The 25,228-nt window shown below is 48.5% G+C and overlaps 1 protein-coding gene across 3 annotated transcripts in view; it reads left to right on the top strand.

Annotated features, from left to right (window-relative positions):
- MFHAS1 (multifunctional ROCO family signaling regulator 1) overlaps positions 1 to 23,672 on the top strand; it is a 35,238-nt gene extending 11,566 nt beyond the window's left edge. Inside the window, exons 2-4 of one of the 3 annotated variants that reach the window (XM_049814545.1) lie at positions 17,769 to 17,895; positions 19,481 to 19,911; positions 21,451 to 23,672. In XM_049814545.1, coding sequence (XP_049670502.1) covers positions 17,769 to 17,895; positions 19,481 to 19,484 — 131 coding nt within the window. In that variant the 3' untranslated portion in view covers positions 19,485 to 19,911; positions 21,451 to 23,672. Of the gene's footprint in view, positions 1 to 17,768; positions 17,927 to 19,480; positions 19,947 to 21,450 lie in introns of all 3 variants that reach the window. The other 2 variants (XM_049814548.1, XM_049814546.1) reach the window with 2 other exon arrangements.
- The last annotated feature ends 1,556 nt before the right edge of the window (positions 23,673 to 25,228 follow it).

Genomic DNA, 25,228 nt, shown 5'->3' with positions numbered 1-25,228 from the left:
TTTAACAGGAAGGAGACAAAGGTACAACAATGGTAGGACAGGGATTTGTGGACCTCATGCTGTGATCGATGATAAAATGAATATTGTAGGGTTTTGTCCCAACAGAATGCAAGATCATGGCACCCTGTGCTTGAGACATGTCTCTTGAATGATCTCCAATTTCTGTGTGGTGAATTCTTTTTAGAGTATCTTTTTTTGCATTTTTAGCAGGTGTTTTCCTCTCCAGTAATACAGAGTAAGCAGTGGCATGTGATAAGGGACAGATCCTGCCCTGTAGAAGGGTAGGGTTGTTGATGAGCTTCTAAAAAATAAATTGGCCATGGTTTCCACAGCACTAAAATCTGCAGGGTTTGGCTTGAGACAGAGGTGCTTGACCTGATTTGCATCCCATGTATCTAGCTGCTCTTTTTGCCACGTAAAACAACACAGTGGAAAAATATTGAAGGTGAACACAGTGAGTGGGTCTTGCTTGACTTTGAGACACGTGCAATGCATTTAGTGCCTTTGTATCTATGAAAGGCTGGCAACAGATGACTGCTGGAGCAGCTGATTTGTCCCAAACCTACCACAAAACAAGTATCCTTACAGCTAGTATGGCCCCTTGCTACATGGTCAACAAGTGGAGAGTGACCTTCCTGCAGCAGAAGAAACATGCATCTCTGTTGTGTGGCCTCTGAAACATTATGGTGGACGCAGCAGAACTGCAAAATTGTGCAGCAGCACAGACCGTGAGTGCTGCATGGTGCAGCAGCACCCAGCTGCATCTCTAGCTTCTGTTGTGGAACTGTATTGCTGACTGTTTAATACCTTTCTTCACTCACTGTGGCCTCTTTCTTAGATGAAGCAGTCAGGTATGAATGACAAGCAATTTTTCTGTGAACAGGTAATGTTAGAAAGCAAGGGCTTAGCAATGCACGGAGCTGAAATGCACAGGCACAGAATGTATGGTGTGGAGGATGGAGAGTCAGGGACCTCTGTCTGAGACTGGCTGCCTGACATTAGTCTTTTTCTGTAAGTATTTCTATTGCCTGGGTCTGAACAGTTGCATTTTCATCATTCTCATTAAAATTCTCAGATAAACCACAATCAATCAAGAATGAAGGACCCAAAAATGGGATAATGGCTGGGGATAGTGTTCCACTCTGAAAAGCAGTCATCTCATATTGACCATCCTGATATTTGTATTTGTATCTTTCCACCCTCCCTCTGTATTTACACTGTAACTCACTAGTCTGTACACATGTTCTACTCTACTACATTATGGGGAAAAATAGCATAACTGTCTGTCAAATTGCAAACCATTGCACTTTACAGGATACATCCTCAACAGATAGTTGAGATGCCACTGTATTTATTGCAATGTGTGATAGGGAATGTTTCAAGGTATTTATGCCCAATTCATTTGTTTTTTCCTCAGAAAGGGCTGAGCAGCTGGGGCCTTGTCTCTGTGGGAACAAAGGGGACTCAGGGCAGCTAAAAAAATTAGATTTCCCCTTCCTTTTGTAATTCCTTATCTCTATCTGTGAAGTGGGGACTGGCTCACCGGAGTGATGACCTCCTTTAGCAGGGAAAATTAGTCATGATGGGACCCATAGGAGCTGGAGCAGAAGAGATGGTAAGGAGGCAGCTGAGCTGCTCAGCACACATTGGGAGATCTGTATGTGGAAAGCATCTTGCAAATTGCAGACTCACCCAGGAGTTGCCCAAGGGCACAGGGACAAACTGGTGTCAGGCTGAGCTGCAGCTATGTGGTGCCAAGCTTTCACTCTATGATGGGGAGCTGTTCCTGGGCGCAAACTGGTTTTAAAGAGCACTGTAGATTAAGGGTACGGCTGCTGACTTGGCCTCCGTTGCCTTAATGTGGGCTCTGAGCCAGCCAACCTCTGTCCCACCGTTAGCCCTTCTGTGCGACTCCATCATGCATTACCACATCACTGGGCAGCCCAACCAGGAGCAAGCAGCAAGAGCTGGGATGATCAATGCTGCCTTCAAGTAGTCCCCAAGTAGTCCTTCGGATGGGTGGCCTTCCCTGGGGAAGCCTCATCTGGGCTGTATCTTCAGGAAGCCAGCATGCACTGTCCAGAGAGGAGCAAGCAGGCAGACCTCTCTCCATGCTGCTGGGGCATCCCAGGCAGGGAGAGAGGCACAGGTCTGTGCTGTTGCAAGGATGGGAGGTTTTCTGTGTGTTTCTTCTCCTGGTCTGCGTGGTGCTTCTTACCCCCTTGCCATGTGCGGCTGTATTTTACAGGCAGAACTGCTGGATGGGGTCAAATGTGTTTGGTGGCAGATTTCCAAACCAGGGAGTCGGCAGCAAGCACCAGGACTACTTACATGCGTTGCATAACCAGACAAGTTTTCAGCTTCCTGTGCGTTTCTCTAAATCTTCTTTTTGAACAGGCTCTTTCTTTGTCTGAGAGATTTTGATGCTCTTATTTCAGATAATGATGCATGCACTGGATATGGAAAATTCTCATGTCCAAATGACTCTGATTTATCAAAGCAGCTAAATTTAGGAAATCTATCAAAAAAGAGCTTCCCCCTCCTGTGATCTGACATAACGCTTCTTGGTTGCTGTTATTTTTACTACAGAACAGCTTAAATCTATTTTGGTTGGGCCCTAAGTGATGGCTACAGTGCAAAAGACGACATTTGTTCCTGTGAAGTAAGGCAGCCATGCTGCAGCTTCAGGGCTCTGAGGGCAGTCTGCTCACCCTGAGCTTGTGCCAGTGCTGCATCGGGGCCCCCTGGCAGTCCTGCTCAGCTCTCTCAAGCCCTGTCTGCTTGGCAGAGGGTCTCTGGGCCTCCCCACCTTGCTCTGGGGCTCAGAGCTCTGTTTAAAAAGGTAGCAATAAGCCTCTGACAGCAGTTAACTTTTTAAGCATCTTGGAGGTGTAGTGAGTGGCAGGGACTTTAACACCACCAAACAGCACCCATCATCCAAATTCTAGGAGGATAGCATAGGGAAGATGGTGTTTCACGGGCACCAAAGTAGGGAGACAACTGCGTGCGCAATGGGAGATTGTGTGGGAACCAGTACGCCTCTGGTTTCATGAGTCTTTAATACATGGACTTCCTTTCACTGTACCCTGCTAGGACCAGGACTGAGCCATCCCAGGCTTGAAAATGCACTGCTGGAATCATGCCCCACTGGAGCACCTTGAGCTCTTGGTGCCAGGAATGTATAACTGAAGCTTTCAAACTTTTTTACTGGTTTTGTTTTGGGGGTTTTTGGTTTTTTTTTTAAATCCAGCTCCTTTGTTAAAGCTGGCTCTGTGGAGCTTTGAGCTCCTATTTTCGTATAGCTGACTGCTCTGCTTCAGCTGCCTTCTGACTTGTTTCCGAACATCCCACGCCTGCTTTCACATTGAGATGGGAGTGAAGGCAGACAACTGGGACATTGGGAAGAGATGTCATTGGTTGCTGGCTGCAATATCCCAGAGATCTGCTGAGCAAGAATTTACTTCTGTTTGTTTTTTTTAAGCTTCTGGTGGACAGTTGTGCAGAAACATTCAGTGGGTGAAAATGGAGGCAAGGCAGAGCCTCACTCGGGAACTTTGGTCATCTCCAGGGCCTTGTGCCCAGCTTTGTGACAGTGCTGGAGGGCTGCGTAGGGAATGAAGCTCCTGTGTGATTTGCCCTTTCTAACAGGTCCCATCAGCTCTGTGTACCTGAACCTGTACTGTCAGGGGTTTTGGGCAGGGAGTCTCACTCATGCTGGTGAAGGAGAAACCTGTGATCTAGCATTGGTGACATTTTCATGCCAGCTTTAGTAAGTGAGAAGTTTGCAGTTTCTCAGAGGAGCATGCCTGTGCCCAGAGGCAGCCCTACAGACTCTGAGGTGATGCTTACTGGATTTTGGCAAGATATTAACCGATGCTTGTGTGGGCAAATAATTCAGCTCAGCACGTGGCTGCTGTGGTCAGCTTGGAGCCTTCTTAGGATAAGATGCTGAAATAAATGATCAAGAGTTGAGTCGTGTGTGTGTTTTTTCCCAAGCAATGTATTTGTGCTTCAAAGGCTCAGCCAAAGTAAAGACTTTTTTGGATGAAAGAAAAGTTTGGGAACCTTCCTTTGGTATCAGAAAAAAAGTACCTTTCTCTGTCTTCTCTGTAACAGAACGCTACCACAAAGCTTTTGAAGCTGCCTGTTATTTTTAACTTGATCCTTGTCATTCTTTGAAATAAATCATATCTTCTACAACAAAAGAAAGGCTAGCACGTTTGAATGCCTGCAGTGAAGCTAAACACAATGTTAAGAAAATGTTGCCAAACAAGGCAAGACCATGCTCAAGTTAGTGATTCACACGGGGATCCGATTAAAAACAAAAAAAGTAAAAAATACCACACCACCCCCAAACCATTGGGCTGAAGAGGGTGTGATGAGAGCAGATGCTTGATGGGCTGGTTTGGGGAGCACAGTAGGCTGGCTCTGAATCTGTGACTTGGATTAGCACAGCACTTTGCAGGTGCTAAAAATGTGCTTCCCATTAAAAGCTGGCAGCTGCAAGCGTGGCTGGGTGTCTTTGGGCCAGGGGAAGCTGAGCAGCATAGCTGTTCGCTTAGTGAATGGCTGTTTCTGCCCCTGGACAGCAGGGTGGATGCTGGCAGCATGGACCTCGTAAGGAGGTTGAGCAGCTTGGGTGCAGTTCTTGCCTGGCCTCTAGTTCATTGCCAACATGGCATGTGGGAGCAGCCCGCAAAGTTGTGGCTCTGCTGGAGACAGCATTTTCGCCACTTGCTCTGTGCTGCTTTATCCCCAGTTGCGTAATGCGGCGTGATGTCGATAATCCAGTCATCATTACAGAAGGATTTAAAACTTTTTAATCAGAAGTCATTTTTAATAAAGCTTTGCCTTGCTTGGAGGACTGTTCTCTTGGCTTGTGTGTTTAAGAAAAATGCAGGAGGCTGAGGGAGGTGGGAGGGAACCAGATCATGGAGAAGGGACACAGGTGCCTCTGGCTCCCAGGCAGCTGCTGGTGAAGTCCAGAGCTGTGGGACACATTTCCACTAGCACCAAGCATGCAAAATCCTTATGTGTGCAAATAGAAGCAGCCACTAGGTCCGTGCTTTCTCTGAATTTTTGCCTCACAGAGCAAACTTTTGGTGGTGGTGGAGGGAAGAAAAGACTCTTTCTAGTCCAGTCTGGCTCATGCTCCCCCTTTAAACTGTCTTATGTCCAAAATGCTGGTGGTCCTCCAGGGACTCCTGCATCTTGGAACAAATTGGGATCCTGGATGAAACGCAGCAGAGGAGGGGATGCTCTTTGCTTCTCTTGTAATGGCCTTTTGTGTGAGTTTGTGTGATTGACCTTATTTCTTTGGTTGTTGCTCTGCCATTGTATTGTGGGAAGTGCACTGTCTAAAATAACACATGATCTCTGAGTAGCTGTCACATGCTGTCTTCTCCTGTTCTCCTCCTCCTTCTCCAGTGTTTTGCCCACTTCTCTGGCAGAAGCTATCTCTTGAGCTGCCACATCTGCTTCACCTCCCCTCAGAGCAAGCCTGGTTGGGGCCTGAACACCAGCACTGAATGTCATTTGAAAGCGAGCATCCTGCTGGTTCCTGCTTTTCCAGTCCCAATAGTCCTCACTCTTGGGGTATCTTGACCATATGCTTAAGATCTCTTCGATCAGTAGAAGTAAATGACTGGGGAGTTTTAAGTTTATTTCTTCCCAAGACAGATCCCTCTGAGGGGATCAGTGCTGGGCACATCCAGAGGAGAGCCAGCCAGTTTGCGGTTCAGGTGGGTTGGTGAAACATTGAAGGAGAGGACGCCAGGGCTGTGTTACCATGACACTGGGGAGTAAATACCTCAGTGTTATCCACCTCGTAGAAAGCTGCCTGGAGAAAACCTTGAAGGAATACAGATTTGCAGCACAAATAGTGAGGGGGCCAGGAAGGAGCTCAGCTTTGTCCCAGAGTCCCATAGTGGAGCAGGCAGCTCCTGGGAAGGTGCAGGGGAGTGGGGGAGTGAAATGTTCTCCTGGCAATCCTGTTCCCTCCCTGGGAGGCTGATGAGTTCCCTACAGCCCCCAGGGCTCCTTCCTGTTTCAGTAGCAAACACAACTGCCATAGAAGTGATTTTTAAACAGCAAAGACGGATGCTGCAGTTTATTTTTGGGCACTGAGAACCCCAGACCAGATGGCGTTTAGCAAGCAATGAACTCTGCAGGAGTTAAGTAGCAAAGCTATTGTTTCTGAACTCGTATGACTTATCATTGGAAGGTGTTCCAGTGGCAGAATAAAAAGTAGTAAGAATTGGTTTCAGCAGAGGTAGTAAAACAATCTAATGTTAAGTCCATAAATAAGCACTTTCCCTTGGGGAAAAGGTGTTTGTAAGCAAAAGCTAGTTATTGCCTTGATTTACAGCTGTTAGTTGTCACCTGATTGGATATTAGGGAATGAGAGGGTTCAGAGAAGAATGGTTAAATGATTGGAAGTACTGAGGAATCACAGGAAAAAAAAAAAAAAAATTAAAAGATTAGTTCTCGTCCCCTCTGGAAAAGGGGACAAGTAAAAGCTCTTAATAGTAGAAGGACAGACAGAGCTTTGTTCTTGACCATTGAGCAGTGCAAAGCCAGCAGCTCACTCAGACTTCAGAGAGAGAGCAATTTTGGTAATAAAAATACTTTAAACCAAACGAATAGAGAAGATTTGAAACAAAAATCAGTTCTCCACCTCTGTTGGCATAGCAAAACTCAGGCTCTGAGTTCTGTGGAGTGCTGCTTGGGCACTGCCATATGTACCAGCAATGCTTTTATAGAAGATACCAGCCTTACCCATAAGACCCAGAAGAGAGTTGGCCACTGGTCTCAGTGCGCTGCTTCTGTGATTTCAGCCGTATAGCTTCATGCAAATCTACATCACACTGTCTCACAAGGAAGAAATGCTTGACCTAAGGATGCACTCATGGAACTTCACTGTAAAGGGGAAAAATATATACAGAGAAGCAAGTTAGATCTGATGCCCTTGTAATTAAGGAAACTTCTGTGATCCTGCAGGTTCCTACTCGGCTAAAGCCATACCTGTGGTCAGCATGTAGTGTGGTGTTAGTTATTAACTAGCAGGAAGTGGGTAGCTTTGTAGGAGAAGCACCAAGGAGGCTTTTTGCTCCAATTAAGCATGAGCCTAGAATAAATTATCTGATGTACATGCATAGATCAAATTCCACAGTAAAGTGGTTTCAATAGAAAGTCATGTTAATAGGTTAAAACAGGGATTAGTTCAAGTTGGTTCAATTACCATGTAAAACATTTACTTGACTTAACATTTGAGCCTGAATGGGACTTACGGTGTTTAGATTTTGCTCCTTAGACCAGTCGATGATGGAGGGAAAAAATAAAAATAATTTGTTCCTTTGCTTAAGTGGGCTCTGTGGTTGTCCTGCTGAACAGCAAGGGTTTTAGAATGACCAAAATAGCTTTACAGAGGAGTATTGCATATGTATCTCACCTTTAATGATCTGGAAGAGAATACTTACTATGCAGGTTTGAAAATACAGCTCCCTCCAATCCAGTTTGCAGAACACACTGAAGCCTTGGAATGACCCTAAGGCAACAGCAACTCATGGAGCCAAGTTACTTTTACCCAGGAAGGAGTTTATTTAATCTCAGGGAAAACTGTTGTGCAGCACATGTACATGCATGTCTTGCATGTGTTTTGGTTTGTTCTTCTTGGCTGTCGAAAAGCAGGTAAATTAAAAAAAAAAAAAAGGTTGCTGTGGCAGAATGTAAAAGGCTACTACAAGAGAAACTGCAGGTATTTCGCTCCCAAGCTGGACTTTGCTGAACTTCCAGAAGAGGGGCTGCCTAGCCAGGATCCTACCTTCAGTCATGGCATGTGTGGACATCTTGCAGGGAAGGAGCAAGCCAACTGGGAGAAAAAACTTGTCCCAAGTGCCTTCCCAGCCTTTGTCTATCTTCAGCACAAGGATTTGTCTCTTTGGTAATGCTTAAAGACACTTTACCAGTTACTGGTCCAGTCTCTTCGTGAACCTTTGTGAGCTTCTTGAATCTAGAGCCTGTTGCAGCAGGGAGTTCTGCAGGCTGTGGCAGGTGCTGGACTGCTTCCTTTGGTTTTCTTCAAGTGCACCTTGCAGTACCTGCATTGAGGCTTCCTAGTTCTTGCGTTGGAGCAGGCAGAAAAATGATCAGCCAGCTCTGGGTGCAATACTGTAGCCAAACTATTGTGAGGAAAATGACTTGCAGGCTTGCCTAATTCTCTAAATTTAGCAGAGGGGAAGGCTGAGACTTGGCCCTGCCTCATCTGTTGCATAAGGCTGGAACTCCATGAGACTGAGTCTTGTAAGCCCCCTTCCAGGAGCTGGCTTTTCACGTGGCCAGCTATTAACGTGTTGTGACCCAAATGCAAAGAGCCAGAGCTAGCAGGATGCTGACTGGTCCTGGTGGATCCCTGCAGACTACAGTGAACCCTGCCTGTTAACTTTATCATAGTAATGGCTTTGAGAACTCTTAAACTCTTTTTTTTCCTTTAGTGGGACCTGCAGCATGCTAATCATCAGGATGAAAGAAGGCTCAGCATCTCCTCTGTGATGAGGGTGTAATAGCTTTGGAATTACTGTTTGGAAAGGTGGGCTTATGGCTGGTGGGAATTGTTGCTGTTTGGACTGGCTGCAGCTGGTGGTGTCTAGTGTTCAGGTGGATGCTCTGCATGCAGTTGTGCCTTGCTGTTACTGGGTGAAAGCAGACAGGTCAGGGCTGCCTGCAGCTTTCTCTCCAGCTGGTGCTTTGCCTTGGCAGAATGAGAAAGTGCTCATGGCAGATACGGCTGAAGGGGTAGAATTAAAAATAACCAAAAGGTAGATTCTGGGCTTGGTTACTCAGTGACAGACCTGTTTCTATTCTGGGATGAGGATCATTCGCACTGAGCTCATTACACCATGACTCTCCCTTAAAATGCCTTGACAGTCAATTTCGTTCCAGCTAATAAGGTCCTAAAATGTTAATGAAGCAAATCAATTTTTCATGGCTTTGTATTGCAGTCATCCGAAAGTGCTGTGTTGCAACCTGGCAATTCAAGGAGCTTTTTGGATATTAGAAGGGCAGCAAAATATTCAGCAATTTGGAGGATGCTTTGTTTTTTATTTCAACTTTTCCCCAGTGTCCCCTTTCATTTTCCTGCCTTTATGCTGTGCTGTTTACTTGCCCTCTTTGGTCACTTACTTTCTCCAGTGCCTGCTGTGGTCACTCATGGGCAGAGGTGGCTTGCTCCCACCTTGCCTGTTGCACATGGAGAAGAAGGATGGAGTTCCCAGAAGAACAGGTAGACATGAAACTGGACAAGGGAGGCTACTCATGCTGAAATACTATTTGAAATAGATTGAATTTGACGGGACAGAGGAGAAATAGCATCATGTTCACACCCCCCTCACCCCATCTTTTTGGAGGGGGTGGTGGTGTCAAAAGTCACAGCCTCCTCTCCTGATGGCAGGCCTCTTGCTGAGATGTCATTGTTACCGGGCATAAATGCTCTCTGCACTCAGTATTTCATCAGTTGCGGAAAGAGGAAAGAGATGTTGCATGCATTGTTTAGCCACACTGATGGTAGATCAGTTACCTGCATTAGCTTAGGAATAAGTTAGATGTCAACCATCCTTTATTTCTCTGAGCTGCTTATGTCATACTGTCGGAATGAGACGGAAGGGTGGAAACCTTCATGGCTGCTCCTGGAGTTATTTTGATGGAGCTGTTTTGATGATTTCCTCCTGCTGTCTGCATTCTGGTTTGTGAGTATGGAGATAGGAAGTACCAAATTGTGTGGTTTGGGGAATGTGTGGGGTTTTCATTTTGCTTTTAATTGAATTCCAGTTCTAACTATAATTAAATTCTGTGCGCCTGAGAGAAAGATAATTAACTGATGTTTTGGGACAAATGTAGAGTTTTCCAAGTTTTATACTTGGAAACCTTGTACTGCCACACTGGTAAGGGATGATCTCAAATAACGCATGTTGGGGAAATTAGTAGATGAGGTGTAAATTGGCATTTTGAATAATTACCCTCCTGTAGCTGCTGAGTCAAGCATCCAAAACGCTTGCCACTCAAGTTCTCCACCCAGAGTTACGTTCCATCCAGTGCCAAAGGCTTGCCCAGAGCTTTTGCAACTGCTGAGGTGTGTCAAATGTCCTCTTCTGCTGTGACAGCAAGGGGTTAAGAGCTAGCTGACGCTGTCATGACTTGGGGAGGGAGGAGGGTGTTTAACGCCCTTAAGCCTTCCAGTCTCTAGCTGGTGTTTGTGTGACCTCTCCCCTTCCCTGAGTGGCTAAAATTAGAGGTAGCAGTTGCCAGGTACAGCATCTATCTCCCTGTGTCTCCTGGGCAGGCCTTGCAGAGCACCTTACCCTTTGGCACCATCCCTGGCTTCCCGCCAGCGTGATTAGCCTGGTGGCTCCTTGGGTAGGAGGTGAAGTGCAGGGTGATCTCAGCTGCGGTGGGAAAGCTGCTTGGGCTTGAACTGAGCAGAGCACAGCTTTTGCAGCTGGTCTGGGGTTCCTGGCCTGGGGAACTCCAGCTCTAGGTCCTGAAGCTTGACCTAGACCTGTCAGCTCCAAGCTGAAAAGCACTACTGCCCGTTTCCAGAGATCCACCATGGAGGTTGTTTCATGTTTCTGTCATCTGTCATGAATTAAGAGCCTTGGGAAAACTTTTTCCTGTGCAGCCAACTGGGGGAAATATTCAAGGTGAGCCATATACATGTCCACAGCCAGAGCTGTGAGGCCTAGAGATGAGGTGCTGGCTCGAGAGGCAGCTGGTGCTATGAATGCAAGGGCTGGAAAGCAGTCTGGTGCTTGGGTCAGGCAGCAGCCCCAAGGCTGAGCCTGTCTCTCTGGCAGTTGTGATGCTCTGGAGTGGAGCTGAGCACCCACAGGAGACTACTCTTGTGTTCAAGGAAGGTGTCACTGCTGACATTTTTGGTCTTGAACCCTTCAAAGGAGAAATGGCAAATTGCCTTCGGTTCCTTTTGCATATTTTGGAAAGCTCTGACCCTCTTTCTTGCTCTCCACATCCTTTCTCTGTGCTCTCAGCTTCTGGTCTTGGGGACTCATCTCTGCAGGTTGGCCCTTTGCCTTGCAACTGGCTGCCTTTCTCACTCTGCATTTCCAGAGCAAGCTTCATTTTTTGTTTTGAAGCCTTGCCTTTCTTTTTTAACTATATTTAATCCCAGGCTGATATGTTCCTGTGCACATGCAGTACTTGGTGGATGGCTCTGCTCACCAGCCTGCTGTTGTGATTGGTGCTTACCAACAGAGTTTTCTTCTCTGTTCCTTTTTTCCACAGTCATCTCTCCCACTGGGGCACTTTCACAGGCTGGGGTTGTTGTTGGTTTTGTTTGCTAGTTTTAAGCTCCTTTAAGCAGGACTGCAATGTGAGGTGCGTGAAACTTCTGTTCATAATGTGGATTTCACCCTGCTCTGCTCCATTTTGTGATGTCTCTGCTTTCAGCTTCTTTATTTTTGTTACATTTGCAGCCAGGAGATTAGCGTCCAGTGAGAAGAAAATTAAGTCCTAACTTGGAGGTCTCAATCCAGCCCTCTGCTCCAAGCAGGCCAGGTAGATAAGGTGACTCAGGACTCTAGAAATAAATCAAGGAAAGTGCAGAGTTCTAACTTTCTGGGGAATGTTTTTGTGCGTGACATGCAGGCAGTGCTGTGAGGAGCATATTAAAAATTCATCCCAATACAGAGCAGTATTTTCTGTGCGCAGTGCTTGAGAATAAGCTTGTGTGTCATGCACAGCAACATTTGCAGGAAGCAACTCACTCATTTCATCCAAGCAGAGAGTGGTGAAGACAAGATTTAAATGGCATGGAGTAGAAACAGGCTTGGTGTGAGACACCATCTCCTTCCCTCTTGTTCTGCCAAGATTCCTGGCAGATTTCTCGTCTGCTGTAGAGCTGGCTGCAAAGTCCCAGTGTGTGAGGGTGTTGCCTGTGCTTGCAGCAGAGGGGGAGATCTGTGTACGTGTCTATTCAACTCATCCTGCCTTTGTGACAGGTTTGATCTAATTGTGTAAATGCTCCAGCTGTTGAACCTCAAAACAACTAACAGCCAGGCAGAGAAGCTGTAGCTTCTCCAACCCCAATCTCTTTGCAGTTGTATGGATGAAAGGGGGTAGGACTACACGCGAAGCCGAGGGGTGTCCTGGGACTTAGGGCTCTCTTGTGAGCCCTGCTTTCTGACTGCTGTTAGAAACTGAGCATGGGACACATGCTTTTGGTATGTGGGCAGTGTTGAAGTGTTCCATTTTCTACTTTCTGAAGGCATGACTGCTGGGTGCTATGCTGAGAGATGTCACAAGCAAGGTTTAGTCAAAGGAGGCTTGACAGAGAAGCAGTTGAGGCTGAGATGTAAAGTCTGTCTCCTGCCAACCCCACTTGCAGTGGGTGGTGTCTGAAGGCCTTCAGCACGGAGGAAGAGTGAGAAGGGATTTGGGGTAGGAGAGCAAATGAGCAGTGGGGCTGCAAAATACAGCGGGTATGTGGTTGGAGCAGCTCTGGGGCATGGGGTGGAGTGAGTGGGTCAGTGCTGAGGCAGGGCAGGATGTAGGAACAGCTTGGTTTTGGCTGTCTCATGCCCCTGTCATGAAGCATGGGCCTCAACGTCCCAAGCAGACTGAAGAGAGAGAAGCAGCACCATGGAGCGAGGGCCAGGGTCCTGCTCATCCACTGATTGCTAGTTGTCCTAATGGAGTCCAGATCCTGACAGCAGGAATGACAGCATGAAAATGAGAAACACCATCAGGCTGATACTGTGCAAATGTGTTCTCCTGGGAGCTCTGAGAGAAAGGAGGTGGCACGGCAGGCCGGAGCAGAGTCTCATCCCTGTGCCCTTGCTGCAGATTGTTGACACATGAACAAGGAACCTTGTGCCACTTAGCACAGACATTGCAGTGGGAACTCCGTGAAGGCAAATGGTCCGGGTGGGATTTTCCTCCTTGCATGCAAAACTCTTCTCTCTGTTAGGCAGCCAAGTAGGCTTACAGCTGGCCTTGTCTGGCTGCCAGCATGGAGTAACCGAACACTCCTGCAAGTACTCACTTTTCTTGCTGTCAGCCTCCCTCCGAAATCTCTGATTTGTCATGGGTATCTGGCATTTCACGGGTATTTCCTAAAGTCCAGTGAAGTGTGCTTTGCAGCACGCATGGGTCTGATCACTGGCATGGGCCCTGAGGGAGGCATCCCTCCCCAAATCATAGTAAATCAAGGACAGAAGGAATAATGTACCTAACTGTACTTGACCAAAAATTGTACAGTGATGCTTTTCTGTGTTCCTGGGCATATATGGCAGTAGAAATGTCTTCCTCACACACTGAGTGGCGATACACAATTAAGCTCTGTCTGGCACATGCAGTTATCCTTGCGGGCTGCAGGCATTGGCCTGGCCCGGGAGCCCAGCATGAGCAGCTCAAAGTTGGCTGTGCCTGTGTCTGTTCTGGGATAAAACAGTGGCAGCAAAGAACATCTTGCTGACATAAAAATACCTGCTTAGTGTGAGCTGGCTAATGCTGAGAGGAAACAGGCCCTTCTGTTAGAGCTTTGGGCATGACTGAAGGTTTGTTCCAATCTTTGCCTGTGACCACCCACGTGTAGCAGGTTTCTTTTAAATAGTGTGGGCACCATGACTCGCTTACCCCATCTGCCTGGGGGAGTTTACAAACCAGCTGATGCTGCAGCCAAAACCAACCATGGTAGTTTCATGACAGGGTCTTGATTTATATCTCAGCCTTAGCCTGCTGTACAGCACATTTTACCCAGTTGTGGAGACCTGTTTCTGTGCCAAAACACCAGGAGGATGGCCATGGGACAGATGCAACTCCTCTGCACTGTTTCTGCCATTGTAAATGGAGAGGCAGCAAAGGAGTTTGCATCTAAAGCATATGTTGTCTATTTGCAGGTGCTTTTAACCAGGCTTGGTGGGTGACTCTGCTATCACCTGAACTGGGACTTAGATGCATCTGAAAATCAGGCCTTGATCAGCAAGTATCCAGCATTAAAGGGCCTTTGCAAATAGGGCTCATACTCCTAAATCAGCTGAATAACCTTAGTGATGCAGATTTGTCTCCCAGAAGATGGGATTTTTCTTCAAAAACTCGATCGTGTTAGTCTTTAGCCTTAAGACAAAATAGTTGGGAGTTTTGGTTAAAACCTTAGTGGCTTCTGTGGAAGTTAACATTAAAACCAAGGCCACGTCGAGACTAGGATAAGCTTTGTGGTTTGTGTGTGTGCTATTGCAGGGCAACCTTTCAGAGGGGGCAGCAGAACTGAGGTTTCCAGTAAAATTTGTGACATGCTCATAAAGGAATGTGCAATCAAAATACAGACTGGCTAGTCCTTACACAGGGGTAGGACAAGTGCTGCAGACATGGGCTGTTCTAGCTACATTTAAACTTAACAGTTAAGCAAAGCAAACACCACTGCACACCAGGCACTTCACTTTTTCTTTTGTATCAGTGCAATACTTCATTTGATCTCTTCTTTCCCACCTTGCCACAGCCCTGAAGACTTTTATTTCTAATATCCTGCAGCTTGAATAATTTCTGAATAGAAACATGAGGTTTCTGAAACCTCCAGGAGATTCTGGGACTGGAGAGTGTGCAACTCTCCCAGCAGTGTCTCAATGCTAGTTTGAGCTCTGAAGATGGCATATTGCAATGGGATTTGCACTGGCTTTTATTTAGCAGTGATGTGAAGCATGATTTAGATGGTTATGCCTGGTTTAGTACTGTGATGAATTTCTGCAGCAAAGATGAGCACTTTGCAAAGACAAGGGGACGAGAATGCTACGGTGGGAACACAGTGGGACATCCCTTAGCTGGGAGGGAGAGCAATAGGAAGGATGCACAGGTGACCTTCTGCCTACTTGGTGTGTGATGTATCTCATGGAGTAACTGTGAGAAAATTATGTCTTCTGGGGAGCAGTGTGTATGTCAGCAGGAAATGGGAGTGGGGCTGGAGAAGGTGTGGATGAGGCTGGGGACAGAGTGAGGTGAGCTTTATCCCAGAGGCAACCTAGAGGGGAAGATAAAGAAAAGGAGGGTTGACTGAAGAGCTGTGGGAAGCGGTTTGCCTGCAAATGAGGCTTCTGTTTTACCCTGCAGCAATCTTCTCTGCCTGAGAAATCTCCATCTAAATATTCCTGAAGCAGGGAGATGGAAATGGGAATGAAGGCTCAAGCAGACAGACCAGTCTTATTGCACTCCTCTGGTTTAAGATCTAATGGATATTAGCCCTGTCTTTAAAGCACATAATTGTGCACTGATTTTATGACGCACCTGTCCGAGCTGGTGTTTTCAGTACTGTTAGCAATAATGCAGTTTGGAAGTCAGCCTGGGGTTGGAAACCTGGGAATCACTAGGACACAGAGCCCTGTGGCATACGTGCTTGATGGGATGCAATGCTGCTTTCAGCGTGCAACAGCTCATGTAATTGAGGACGCTGCCTTGCAGATTTAACTTTGAATTGCAAATACCATCACGATTCTTCTGTTTCGGGAGACATGTCTGCAAGGCTTAAAAGCTGCTCTTCCGCTTCAGGTTTGAGTGTGGGTGTGAGACAAGGGTAAATATTTAAACCAAATGTAAATTCAGATTGCGGACCATGGGGGCAAACTGGAATTACTGGCCCCAGAGGTGGGGTCTTTCTCAGGGGGAGCTGTGTGTGTGTGTGTTCCCTGCTAGGCTCTCCCCTCTGCTTTCACGATACCAAATTATGTGTTCTTGCTTTGGAAGAACCAAGAGGTTTTAAAGCTGCTTTTTCATGAAAGTGAGAAGAGAAGCAGTGTGAGGAGGAGAGGAGGGAAGTAGCATTTGGGGGGCTTCATGTGTGATGGGGCTGACTGTTGTGCCATTGCCACGCAGCCTGGGCAGTACTTCTTCAAAGCATGATTTCTTTTCTGGTTTTCCTGGGGTGCCTGACAATCGCAGCTAGATGCAGGGAGACATTTTTCTGATGATCTGTGTTCAACAGCAGAGGAATTTATTGCAAGTGCGTTTCAAAATAGGGGAGTCCAAGAATCATCTGTCTTGAGTGTTTTAGTGGAATTGGGGACAGCTCACGGTGGCTGCTTGATTGATGGCTACAGAAGTTTTGTACGGATCTGTGACTGTAGCCTGCTTACAGCCGGCCTTCCTCTGTAAAGGAAGTCACTGATCTAGCTGGCACAAGCCAGCTGTGGCCTGGTGCCTCTGCCTTGGTTAGGGCTGTTCGGCACCGATGTCGGCATGCTCAGTAGGAGAATTGAGCCCTTGAGGGGCATGGATGCTCCCATCCCATATTGCCTTTGAGAGCAGACCGTACCTGCCAGACTGGTATCGAGAGGTGCTTCTGGTGCTATTGGCTGTCTAAGCTGTGGCTGGACTACACCAAGGAGATGGCATGTCAGTGGCCAGGGAATCTGCCCTGCTGGGGTGAGTCATGTGTGGAGTGCAGCCAGGAGGAAACTTGAGTTGCTCAGAGCAAGCTGCTGGGGAAGTGTTCCTCGGAGCTGGGCACATCGCAGCACCTGGCTTTCCCCTCTCACTGTGCTGACCTGCATCTTGCTCTGGACTACATGCTGCAAGGGTGCCAGTGGTGGGGAGCTGCCAACTTGGCACTTGAACAGCAGAGCTGACACAACTCATTTAGCAGAGGGATACCGTGTGGTGTGAGAGCCCCCCGCGGCTACTGACTCAATACAGAGCTGGTATTGCCTCCATTAGGGAAGAGCTGATGGCTGGGAGCTGGGATCTGCATGCTCAGCAGAGTAGAGTGTGGTCCAGAGCCCTGACAGGACGCAGCAGTAGTCCCATGGCAGCTGTGGCAAGTGCGACCAGGGAGAGGGCTGTTAGGGATCCTCTTGAGTATTTTTACCTGCTTCTAAATATTGTTCTGGCAGGTAAGAGAAGCAGCCTGCAGCTGGCCAGCCATTGCAGAACAGCAGGGTTTCTCCAACTCCTAGGTAGCTCCAGCTTAGAAGTTGCAGTACTGGAGCAACAGCTGGACAGCTGCAATGGGCAGAGTTTCTCAGGGACAGAACAGGAGGTAACATATGGGTTTAGAAAAGGTCGAGCACTCTTGTCTGTGGCTGGTTTGAGGTCCTCCCTAGAATTTGTTAGGGGAGAAATACTGAAGTGATGCAAAAATCATGTCTGTAGCAGTGCTTTCAGACCATCTTCCTTCTGGTTCATACCAAAAAAGGTGGTCTTGGCAGGGTCCTTGTAGCATCCTTCTACCTGAACTGAAAGCTGCTTTTTCGGTAGCTTTGTGGGTGTGGATGGCTGTAGTATGCAGATTTGAATAATAAGGTTTGTATCTGTAGCTTTTTCTACCTGTCTATGAGTTTCCTGCTGATGCTACAGGTCAGCTTCTTCCCCTTCATGGAGACTGAAGGTAAACTTCTGGATCCCATCTGCCCTCAAAGCCTAATTAAAACACCTACTCCTAAAACCTCCATCTCAATAGGCTCCATCTAGATGCTATGAATCCCTAAGGAGCTCTCAAGTCTGTGTGCAGTGATTCAAAGCAGAGACAGGAAAGATGGCAGATATTATGTTTGTGTGCAGCAGCATGTCTCCAAGCTGTAATCACCAGGACATTCACCATGGTTACACAGATGAGACCTGCTTGGGTTGCAGGACCAGTAAGCCCTCTTACAGTGTTCACTTGCATCCATCATGGATGTCTACTTGGTGAGGGGGAGGGGAAGAGCATGCTAAAAGCAAAAATTGCAAAAACTGCCTTGCCAATGCGTGTTTTCATTGTTTTCCCTTATTCACAGGAGAACTGCTGAGTCAGCCGAGACCAGAGGGACTGACGGAGATCATCTGTCCCAAGAACGGCAGCGAGCGAGTTAATGTTGCCTTGGTTTACCCCCCAACTCCTACTGTGATCAGCCCTTGTTCCAAGTGAGACCTGAAAGCAGACCCCCATTCCCCTGTCAGTAGACACCAGAAAGCCTATGTAAAACACACCCTCACTAAGTATTTTTTCTGGAAGGTAGCAGCCCCACAGCCTGGGGACTGTTCTAATTATTTGTGGATATAGACAGCCTGCTCAAAGGATCAGAGGTACAGTAAAATGGGTTGAGGTATTCCCTGAGCTGTGTTGTGGCAGATGCAAGACACATAGTGGGCAGGACAGATTAGGAGATAATACAATCATAGGCAGGTTTAGGTAGGGCGGGACCTCAAGAGGTCTCTGTCCACCCCCTGCTCCAAGCAGGGCCACCCTCAAAGCCAGGTGAGGTTGCTTGGGACCTCGCGTAGGCGAGGGTTGACGACTGCCAAGGATGGAAATGCCACCACCTCTCTGGACTCTAGAGTTAACACTGCCCTCCTGGGGCAGAACTTTTTTCCTTCTGTCCTGTCTGAGTCTTATTACAGCTTGGCTTTCATTGCCCCAAAGATGCACTGCTGCCTTGTGTTCAACGTGTTCTCCACCAGATCCTAAGCCAGCTGGGCTCCAGGCTATGGTGGTACATGGTGTTGTCCTGTTCTAGATGTAGGGCTATGCACTTGTCCTTGTTGAATTTCACAGCACTGTTGTTGGCCCAGTCCTCCAATTTGTTGAGGTCCCTCTGGACGGAAGCCCTGCCCTCCTGTGTATCAATAGCCTATGTGTCCTTTACTCCACGGAGTGGGGATGTGCTTGGAAAACAGAGCTGTGTTGTGGTGGGAACAGACATGGAACAACACTCATAAAAACAGCCAGTGCCTTGGCTTTTTGATGCATAGGTTTTCTTGCAGAATCATAGAATCATAGAATCATTTAGGTTGGAAAAGACCTTCAAGATCATTGAGTCCAACCATCAGCCACGCCCACTAAAGTGAGAACAGAAATGCAGCCATGGCCTGCTCTCCTTGAAGTGGCGCAAGGGAATTTGGCAGGTAGCTTAGAGGAGCGAGCCAAGTATCCTGCTGGTGGCTACTGCTGGGCTGCATGTGAATGCCTGTTACTTTCACTTCAGTATCTGAAAGTAGCTTTGGATGCTGTTCTCTCTGTTCAGTACCCTCCCACCTCAAAATATGCTCATCCTGCTGGAGAGTAGCTTCAGTAATGAGTAGCTGTTGAGCTGTGTGAAGGTGAAGTTGGAAGTCCCCACCTGGGGCAGGAAACAAGGTAGCTGCCCTTATCCTGAGCCACAGGTCACCACTGTCTATTCATTTGGTCCTCCTGTGTGCATACTTGGCTCAGCACATTTCTAACCTCAGGTTGCAAGTTTTGTTGTACTATGCTGTCAGGCTATGCGTGTGCATTTGTCCTCCTGTACTGCAGCCTGCCTTTCACAACATCTAACAACTGTGCCCCAGTTTCACAGTTACTGCCGGCAGGAAACTTGTGTTCTCAAAAAAGCCTGTGTTACTTTTAAAGACCTCACCCTCCCTATTTAGAAGCCTAGTGAAAATTGTGCATGTTAGGTTATTCATCACAACCGCTATGAACCCTGCTGCTCATGCTACATTACTTTTTCTTTATCCTTTCCTCTTCCAGATAAGTCATCAGTGCTGGTGCCAAAGGTTTTCCACCGGGCAGAACATGGCTGATGCTCTGCAGTGCTCCCATCTCTCCAGTTCTGGAGTTGCATGCTGACGGGGATTGATGGGACTTTGGACTCTGAAATGCTGTGGGGCAGGGGCAGCTCCCAGGTGGGGGCCTCATGGCTGGAGTGGACGCAGTCACCTGGAGGTCGGGGATAACAACGAGGCATGAAGCAAAATGATTGCTGCAGATGGCAGGGCCGCTGGCCAGAGGGAAAGCACTGGGGATAGGATTCTGTGGACCCATTGATCGCGTGTTGAAAACCCATTTGGATCTCATGATGAATGTAAAATTGTTCTTGGTACCATTTAATTCAGACCTGCTTGGAGGAAAGTCTCTTGAAATGAGCTATAGCAGGATTCCCTGGATTTGTTCCTGGACAAGTGAGTTTTGTGGCAGTTGGCCAAGACTTTGTCGGGTAAGGGGTTGATGCTGTGAAGCCTTTAAAATTGCTCCACTGCAAAACAGTTGGCTGTGTCCCACACAGCAGGCTTGGGCAGTGGCTGCAGAGCGGGAGGAGAAGCAGGATGGGAAATGTTTCCTGCCTTGTGCATTCACATATGCTGTGCCATGAAGTAGTAAGGATGTATTGTAATCACACAGGGACAGAAGAAAGGCAGTCAGTGTGCCCCCAGCACCTGCCATTTCTTCTTTATCGCTAGCCCCCAGCAGCTCATCGTCTGCCATGTCTGGGTGCTCTGGAGTTGCCATTGCAGTACTCTCCATACATTGTGGCCACTAGAGCAATAGAAATTTAGATCTGGGTCCTCCTCCTAGCAAAGCCACACAGGCATTTTCGTGCAGAGATCCAGTGAAGCAGCATGTGGCTGTGTTGTACAAACTGGCCCTGATCCCCTTGGGCTTACCCTGGCCGCCGTGCTTTGTGAGCAGCCATTCTCCCTGGGCCAGACGTGTGAAAGGGCAGGCTGAGCACTGGCACCACAGTGCTGGTTTCTCTCCTGACTAGGTGGTTTTGAGGACTTCTACGATGTTGCTGTCAGTTTGTGCCCTACAGCTGAGTCCTGATAACTGGGCTGTATGAGTCCTGCTCCATGCAAATATTTGATTTAGTGTAAATCAAACAGGAGGCAGGCGTTTCCAGAGCCAGGATGCCTTCATCAGATGCTGGTGGAGGTCTGAGAGATGAGGGACTTAAAATGCTTGTGTTAGTGTACAGCTCTTAACCCTTCAGGCCGTGATGGCAGACCTGGGATGGGTGATACTGGTCAACAGGCAGTCCTGACGAGGATGCAGGCTGGCAGGGCCTGCAACCAGTGCAAGACAGTGATATGTATCCTGCTGGGACCTGCTACTGTTGCACAGGTGACATTCCTCTGGCTTCTTGTCCTTCAAATACCAGCCTTGTGTGCAGAGCTGCAAATATCCCCATTGGCAGGAGCTTAACACTGGGAAATGCAGGGCAGAACCCACTCTGGTGGGAGATTGCAGAGGCCAGGTGGAAGAAATCAAGCCATTGTGCTTCACTTCAGGGGGGAAAGCTGCCAAATAAAAGCTGGCAGCTCCACCAGCTTTACATCTCTTCAGGATATCATTCCAGCTGGGGGAAGAGCTTGGGCTCAGATTTCATGTGTTGACCTGCCACCTCTGGCAGGCAGTGGGCATTTGAACCTTTCATATGTCAGTGAGAAGCATTGACTGATTGTGCTTCTGTATTGCTGTAGATAAATTGGGGACTAGAAATTGCCTATGGCAGCTGGAGGGAGTGGAAGGGAGGTGAGATCTTTGAACGGTGTCAGGAATAGTGCTGGGAAACTCCCTTGTCTTGAGTCTTGCTGCCCATGAGACATAAAGGGCCTTGATATAGTCAGAACTTATGTTAGAGCATTCCCTACTGTCACCTCCCATGGGTAGCCTCCTCCTCTCTTCGCTGCTACTTACCTCTCTCTTTCTGTTCTCTATAGGAAGAAACTAGCGATTTGTTGCTGTGACGTTGTGCGGAAACCACATTGTAAAGAAACCACAAACTGGAATCCTTTTCCAGCCGGAGGCCTGTTTGCCAGTGCGCCCATCTGGTCTGGGACGCGTGAGCATTGGAGGAGTGAGAGGACAGAGCAGATATCTTACAGCCTGCTCTTTGGGACCGCAGCTCTCCTGCTGCAGCATGCCACTTCAGCAGGAGCACAGCATTACCTGGCCTTTGGAGGCACTCAATCTGCTGTGTGCACTGAAGCTGTAATGCCAGGAGTGTGGCAGTATGGAGATCAGTCTAGTTGGGTCTATTTAATATGAAAAGGTGATCACTCATCCGCCCACTGTTTAGTAACTGGTGTAACTGTGTTTTCATCTGTATTTTTTTAATATGCAAAAGCCATTTAATTTTCTATGCAGTTCAAAAATGTCTCCCCTTTGCAACTGCCAGGTGGGAGATCTATGCAGGAGAACCAAGCCAAGTGGCTGATAGTCCTTTTGATTTTGGTGTCGCTCTCTTTTAAGGATGCATCCTGGAATACTCTGCACACAGTGTCCCTTTGCTGAGCTCCTGCCTCTTAGACCCCATTTAACATCCCTGAGCCCCAGGGATGAGGGCCCTGTATTTTTGAAGGATCTGTCATTTTTCATGGGTCCAGCCACAAGGAAAGAGGGCTTGAAGGCAGTGCCCTAAAAGCAGAGATACCTGAGTTCAGAGCATGTATTATATTCCTGTTCTTGTCCCTGCCCAGAGAGTTATCGAACTGCTAGAAATGACTAAGGCCTCTGTGGAGCACCCTGTGGCCTTTACTGAAAGTGTGTTGTGAAGAGGGCAGAAAGGACTGGGGCATCAATTGTCTCCCCATGGAGCTGATAGTGAATTTAACCCCTTTGGAATAGGAGGACAATCTCCTGGTACTAGATGCCTACTTCACTCGAGAGGACTGCGCTGGTTTTGCTTATTGGTTTGCAGACCCCTTGCTTATTGACCAGTATCAGTTTCCTACTGAAACTGGTGCAGACAGGTTTGGAAGCAGAGCTGACAAGTTGCTTTGCACTGCAGGACTTTCAGCAGCTGCACATGTCCTGGAGTACCTTGTGTTATGCTCTGAAGCACAACCTGGGATTGAAACCTGCATCCGTCCAAGTGAAACTCCCAGGAGAGCAGTTTTGCCTTCTGCTGGGTCTGCATAATGTGAGAAACTGTGTGTCCCTAAGCAGCAGACAAGTCTGTTGAGGTAGAGTGAGAGGGGGCCCGAAGGGTGATGCTACACATCTAGCTCATCTTGGGGATTGCAGAGGTACTTGGAGGCCTCTGGCAACTGCAGAGGGTCTTGGGTGATGGGACACCTTAGCTTTAACTGTGCTAAAGGCAAAAAGGTCAGCCAAATGGGATTGTTTTCAACCTGCCACGAGGCCAGGATGTGTTTGACTAGTCTCCTTTCGTGGCAATGCTGTTTTTTCTGCATTCTGTCTCTGCTCTGAGCTTGGGGGATTCAGCTTTAAAGTTAAACAGAAATAGAGATCAGATTGGGATTGAACCTGCCTTGTGGTCTCTCAAATCGGATGGAAGAGACTGGGGGCTGCAGAAGCACGGGTCATCTCCCTTGCAGCATCCCCTGAGACAGTTCCACAGTGGCTGTGAAGATTCAGTAGTTGTATTTGGGTGCTGCTTTCCCAGGAACCTAAGATGCACTTGGCCGTGCTGTAGCACCGGAGCTTGCATGGGGCCCTGTTCTCTTCCCCTTTGTACCTCTGAAGTAGTTAAAGTTTGTCAGAGCAGTAGGGGTTCCTCACTGTGAGAAGATGAATATAGCTGTGTTAAAGGGAACTGCAGATGGTATTTAGGAGCTCACCAAGTGAGGTGAAAACCCACCAGCTCACTCCTGCAGAGCCAGATCCCAGAGCTCAGCTCCTCCCACACCCTTTGGGTGGGATCTTGGGCTGGCATCCGTGGAACGGCAGTACGGGGAGGTGGAGATGCTGCACTGCAGTAAGCACAAGAAGAGGCAAGCAAGTGGGCCTCAGTGTAGCACTCATCATGTACTTCATGGCTCAGTTCATGGACTGTAATTGCAGGTATTCATATAATCTACATCACTGGGCAGGATTCTGCGCACACACACATGCATGCCCAGACGTACACGCACTACACCCACACTTGCCCACACATCCTCGCCAAAACAACTGAAAATAAAAGTGATCTCAATCTCAAGGAGAGGCCTGGCTGTTTGATTTGTTTCTCCTCTTCCAGTGCCTCCTTGGGTCCTGCCTCTGGAAGGGTCTGCGCCTAATTGTAGATCTGGGGTTTTCTGAATCCAGGAGCCAGAGCTTTTAGGAGCTTTTTTAGGAGCTGTTAGCAAATGACTCACAAAATCATCAAGAGATTTGGCATTGAGTGAATCTAAGCATGGAGCCCCTTACTTGGATTAACATCTGTGAAGCATTGCCCACTCCACCAAGGCAGGTGGTTTCTGCGGAACAGCTTTTTCCCTGCTGCGTTTGGGGTGTTTTGTGAGGCCAGCTCAGTAGTTCGCATTGGTACCATGTTGTTTGCTTTCTTGTAAGGCTTGGTTCCCTGCAAACCCTACTCAAGTGCCACGTTGTTCAGAGGTGAGGGCAGTTAGACAGATGGCCCTCTGCTTGCCAACACGGGTGTTTGCAGCAGTGCCAGGAGGGAGAATTAAAAGTAGGGAGCAAGTCCCCTCCCACACAGTTCTGAGCAGCTGTGTGCAACCCCACTTCCATCACCCCTCTCATCTAGAGGAAAAGACAAGACAGACCTCTGTGGCAACCCCAAACAGAGTGATGCTGCACAGCACATCTAGGGGAAGGGATGGCAGCATCTGCAACAAGATGCTGGCGTGCTGGAGTGAGGCAGGAGGCAAGACTTGAGGGTGGGTGGCTGGGTCCCAGCCGCAACAAGGTGGATGAGAAAGATGCCAGGCTATTTAGGGGCTGGCAGATGTGGAGGTGTTGGGGTGGCTGCATCAGTCAGGTGGATGTCACATATGTGTTGGTCTCTGTTGCTGAGTAACAGGAGGGAAAACTCTGAGGATGTGCCTGGAGTGTGCTCCAGGGTTGTGGGGAAGCACCAGTGGAAAACTAACTGACCCATGATGGACAGGGAGGCCTTCTCCCTTTGCCTTCACCTCCTGGCCGAGAAGACCCAGAGGGCTCACACGTGTCTCATGCCGTCCACCCCACCCCACTTGTTGACCGGGGATTTGGGGACGAACACGTGAGGCAACTTCCCTGGGCAGGGGGGGGATGGGGGCTAGCTGAATTGCTCTGCTAGCCGGGATGCAGCTACCCGTGGGTGTCCCAGGTCGGTGTGCAGGATGCCCTGCGCAAAGTCAGCCTCGTGAGGAGAGGAACATGGAAGCGTAAATAAGGCGTCTGTCTAGTGCGGTTCTTCCATAACGCGGCCAGAGCTTCCAGAGGGCTGCCGTGACCTGACGCCCAGGAGGCTGCTCCGCAGACGCTCAGGAGGGCCGACGGCGGGAGCGTGAAGGCAGAGGTGCCGCCGCAGAGGAGCGGGGCCGAGGGCCGGCGGGACCCAGCCGGGGCGGGCAGGGGGCGAGGCAGGCCGGCCACGCGTGGCACACGCCCACGGCAATTCTTTACCCCGGACGGGGAAGGTGGGAGCCGGAGCCGAGGAGCTGCTCGGGTCTCAGCACCGCAAAGTGCCGCCGACGGCTCGGCGAGGGCGGAGGCAGCAGCGGCGGGGCCGCCCCCACGGCCCAGGGGCGGGCCCGGCGCTCTCCCCGC

Source organism: Accipiter gentilis, chromosome 12 (assembly GCF_929443795.1).
Source record: "Accipiter gentilis chromosome 12, bAccGen1.1, whole genome shotgun sequence".
In the NCBI taxonomy this organism is placed as follows: Eukaryota; Metazoa; Chordata; class Aves; order Accipitriformes; family Accipitridae; genus Astur; species Astur gentilis.
This window is presented reverse-complemented; position numbering and strand designations above follow the sequence as displayed.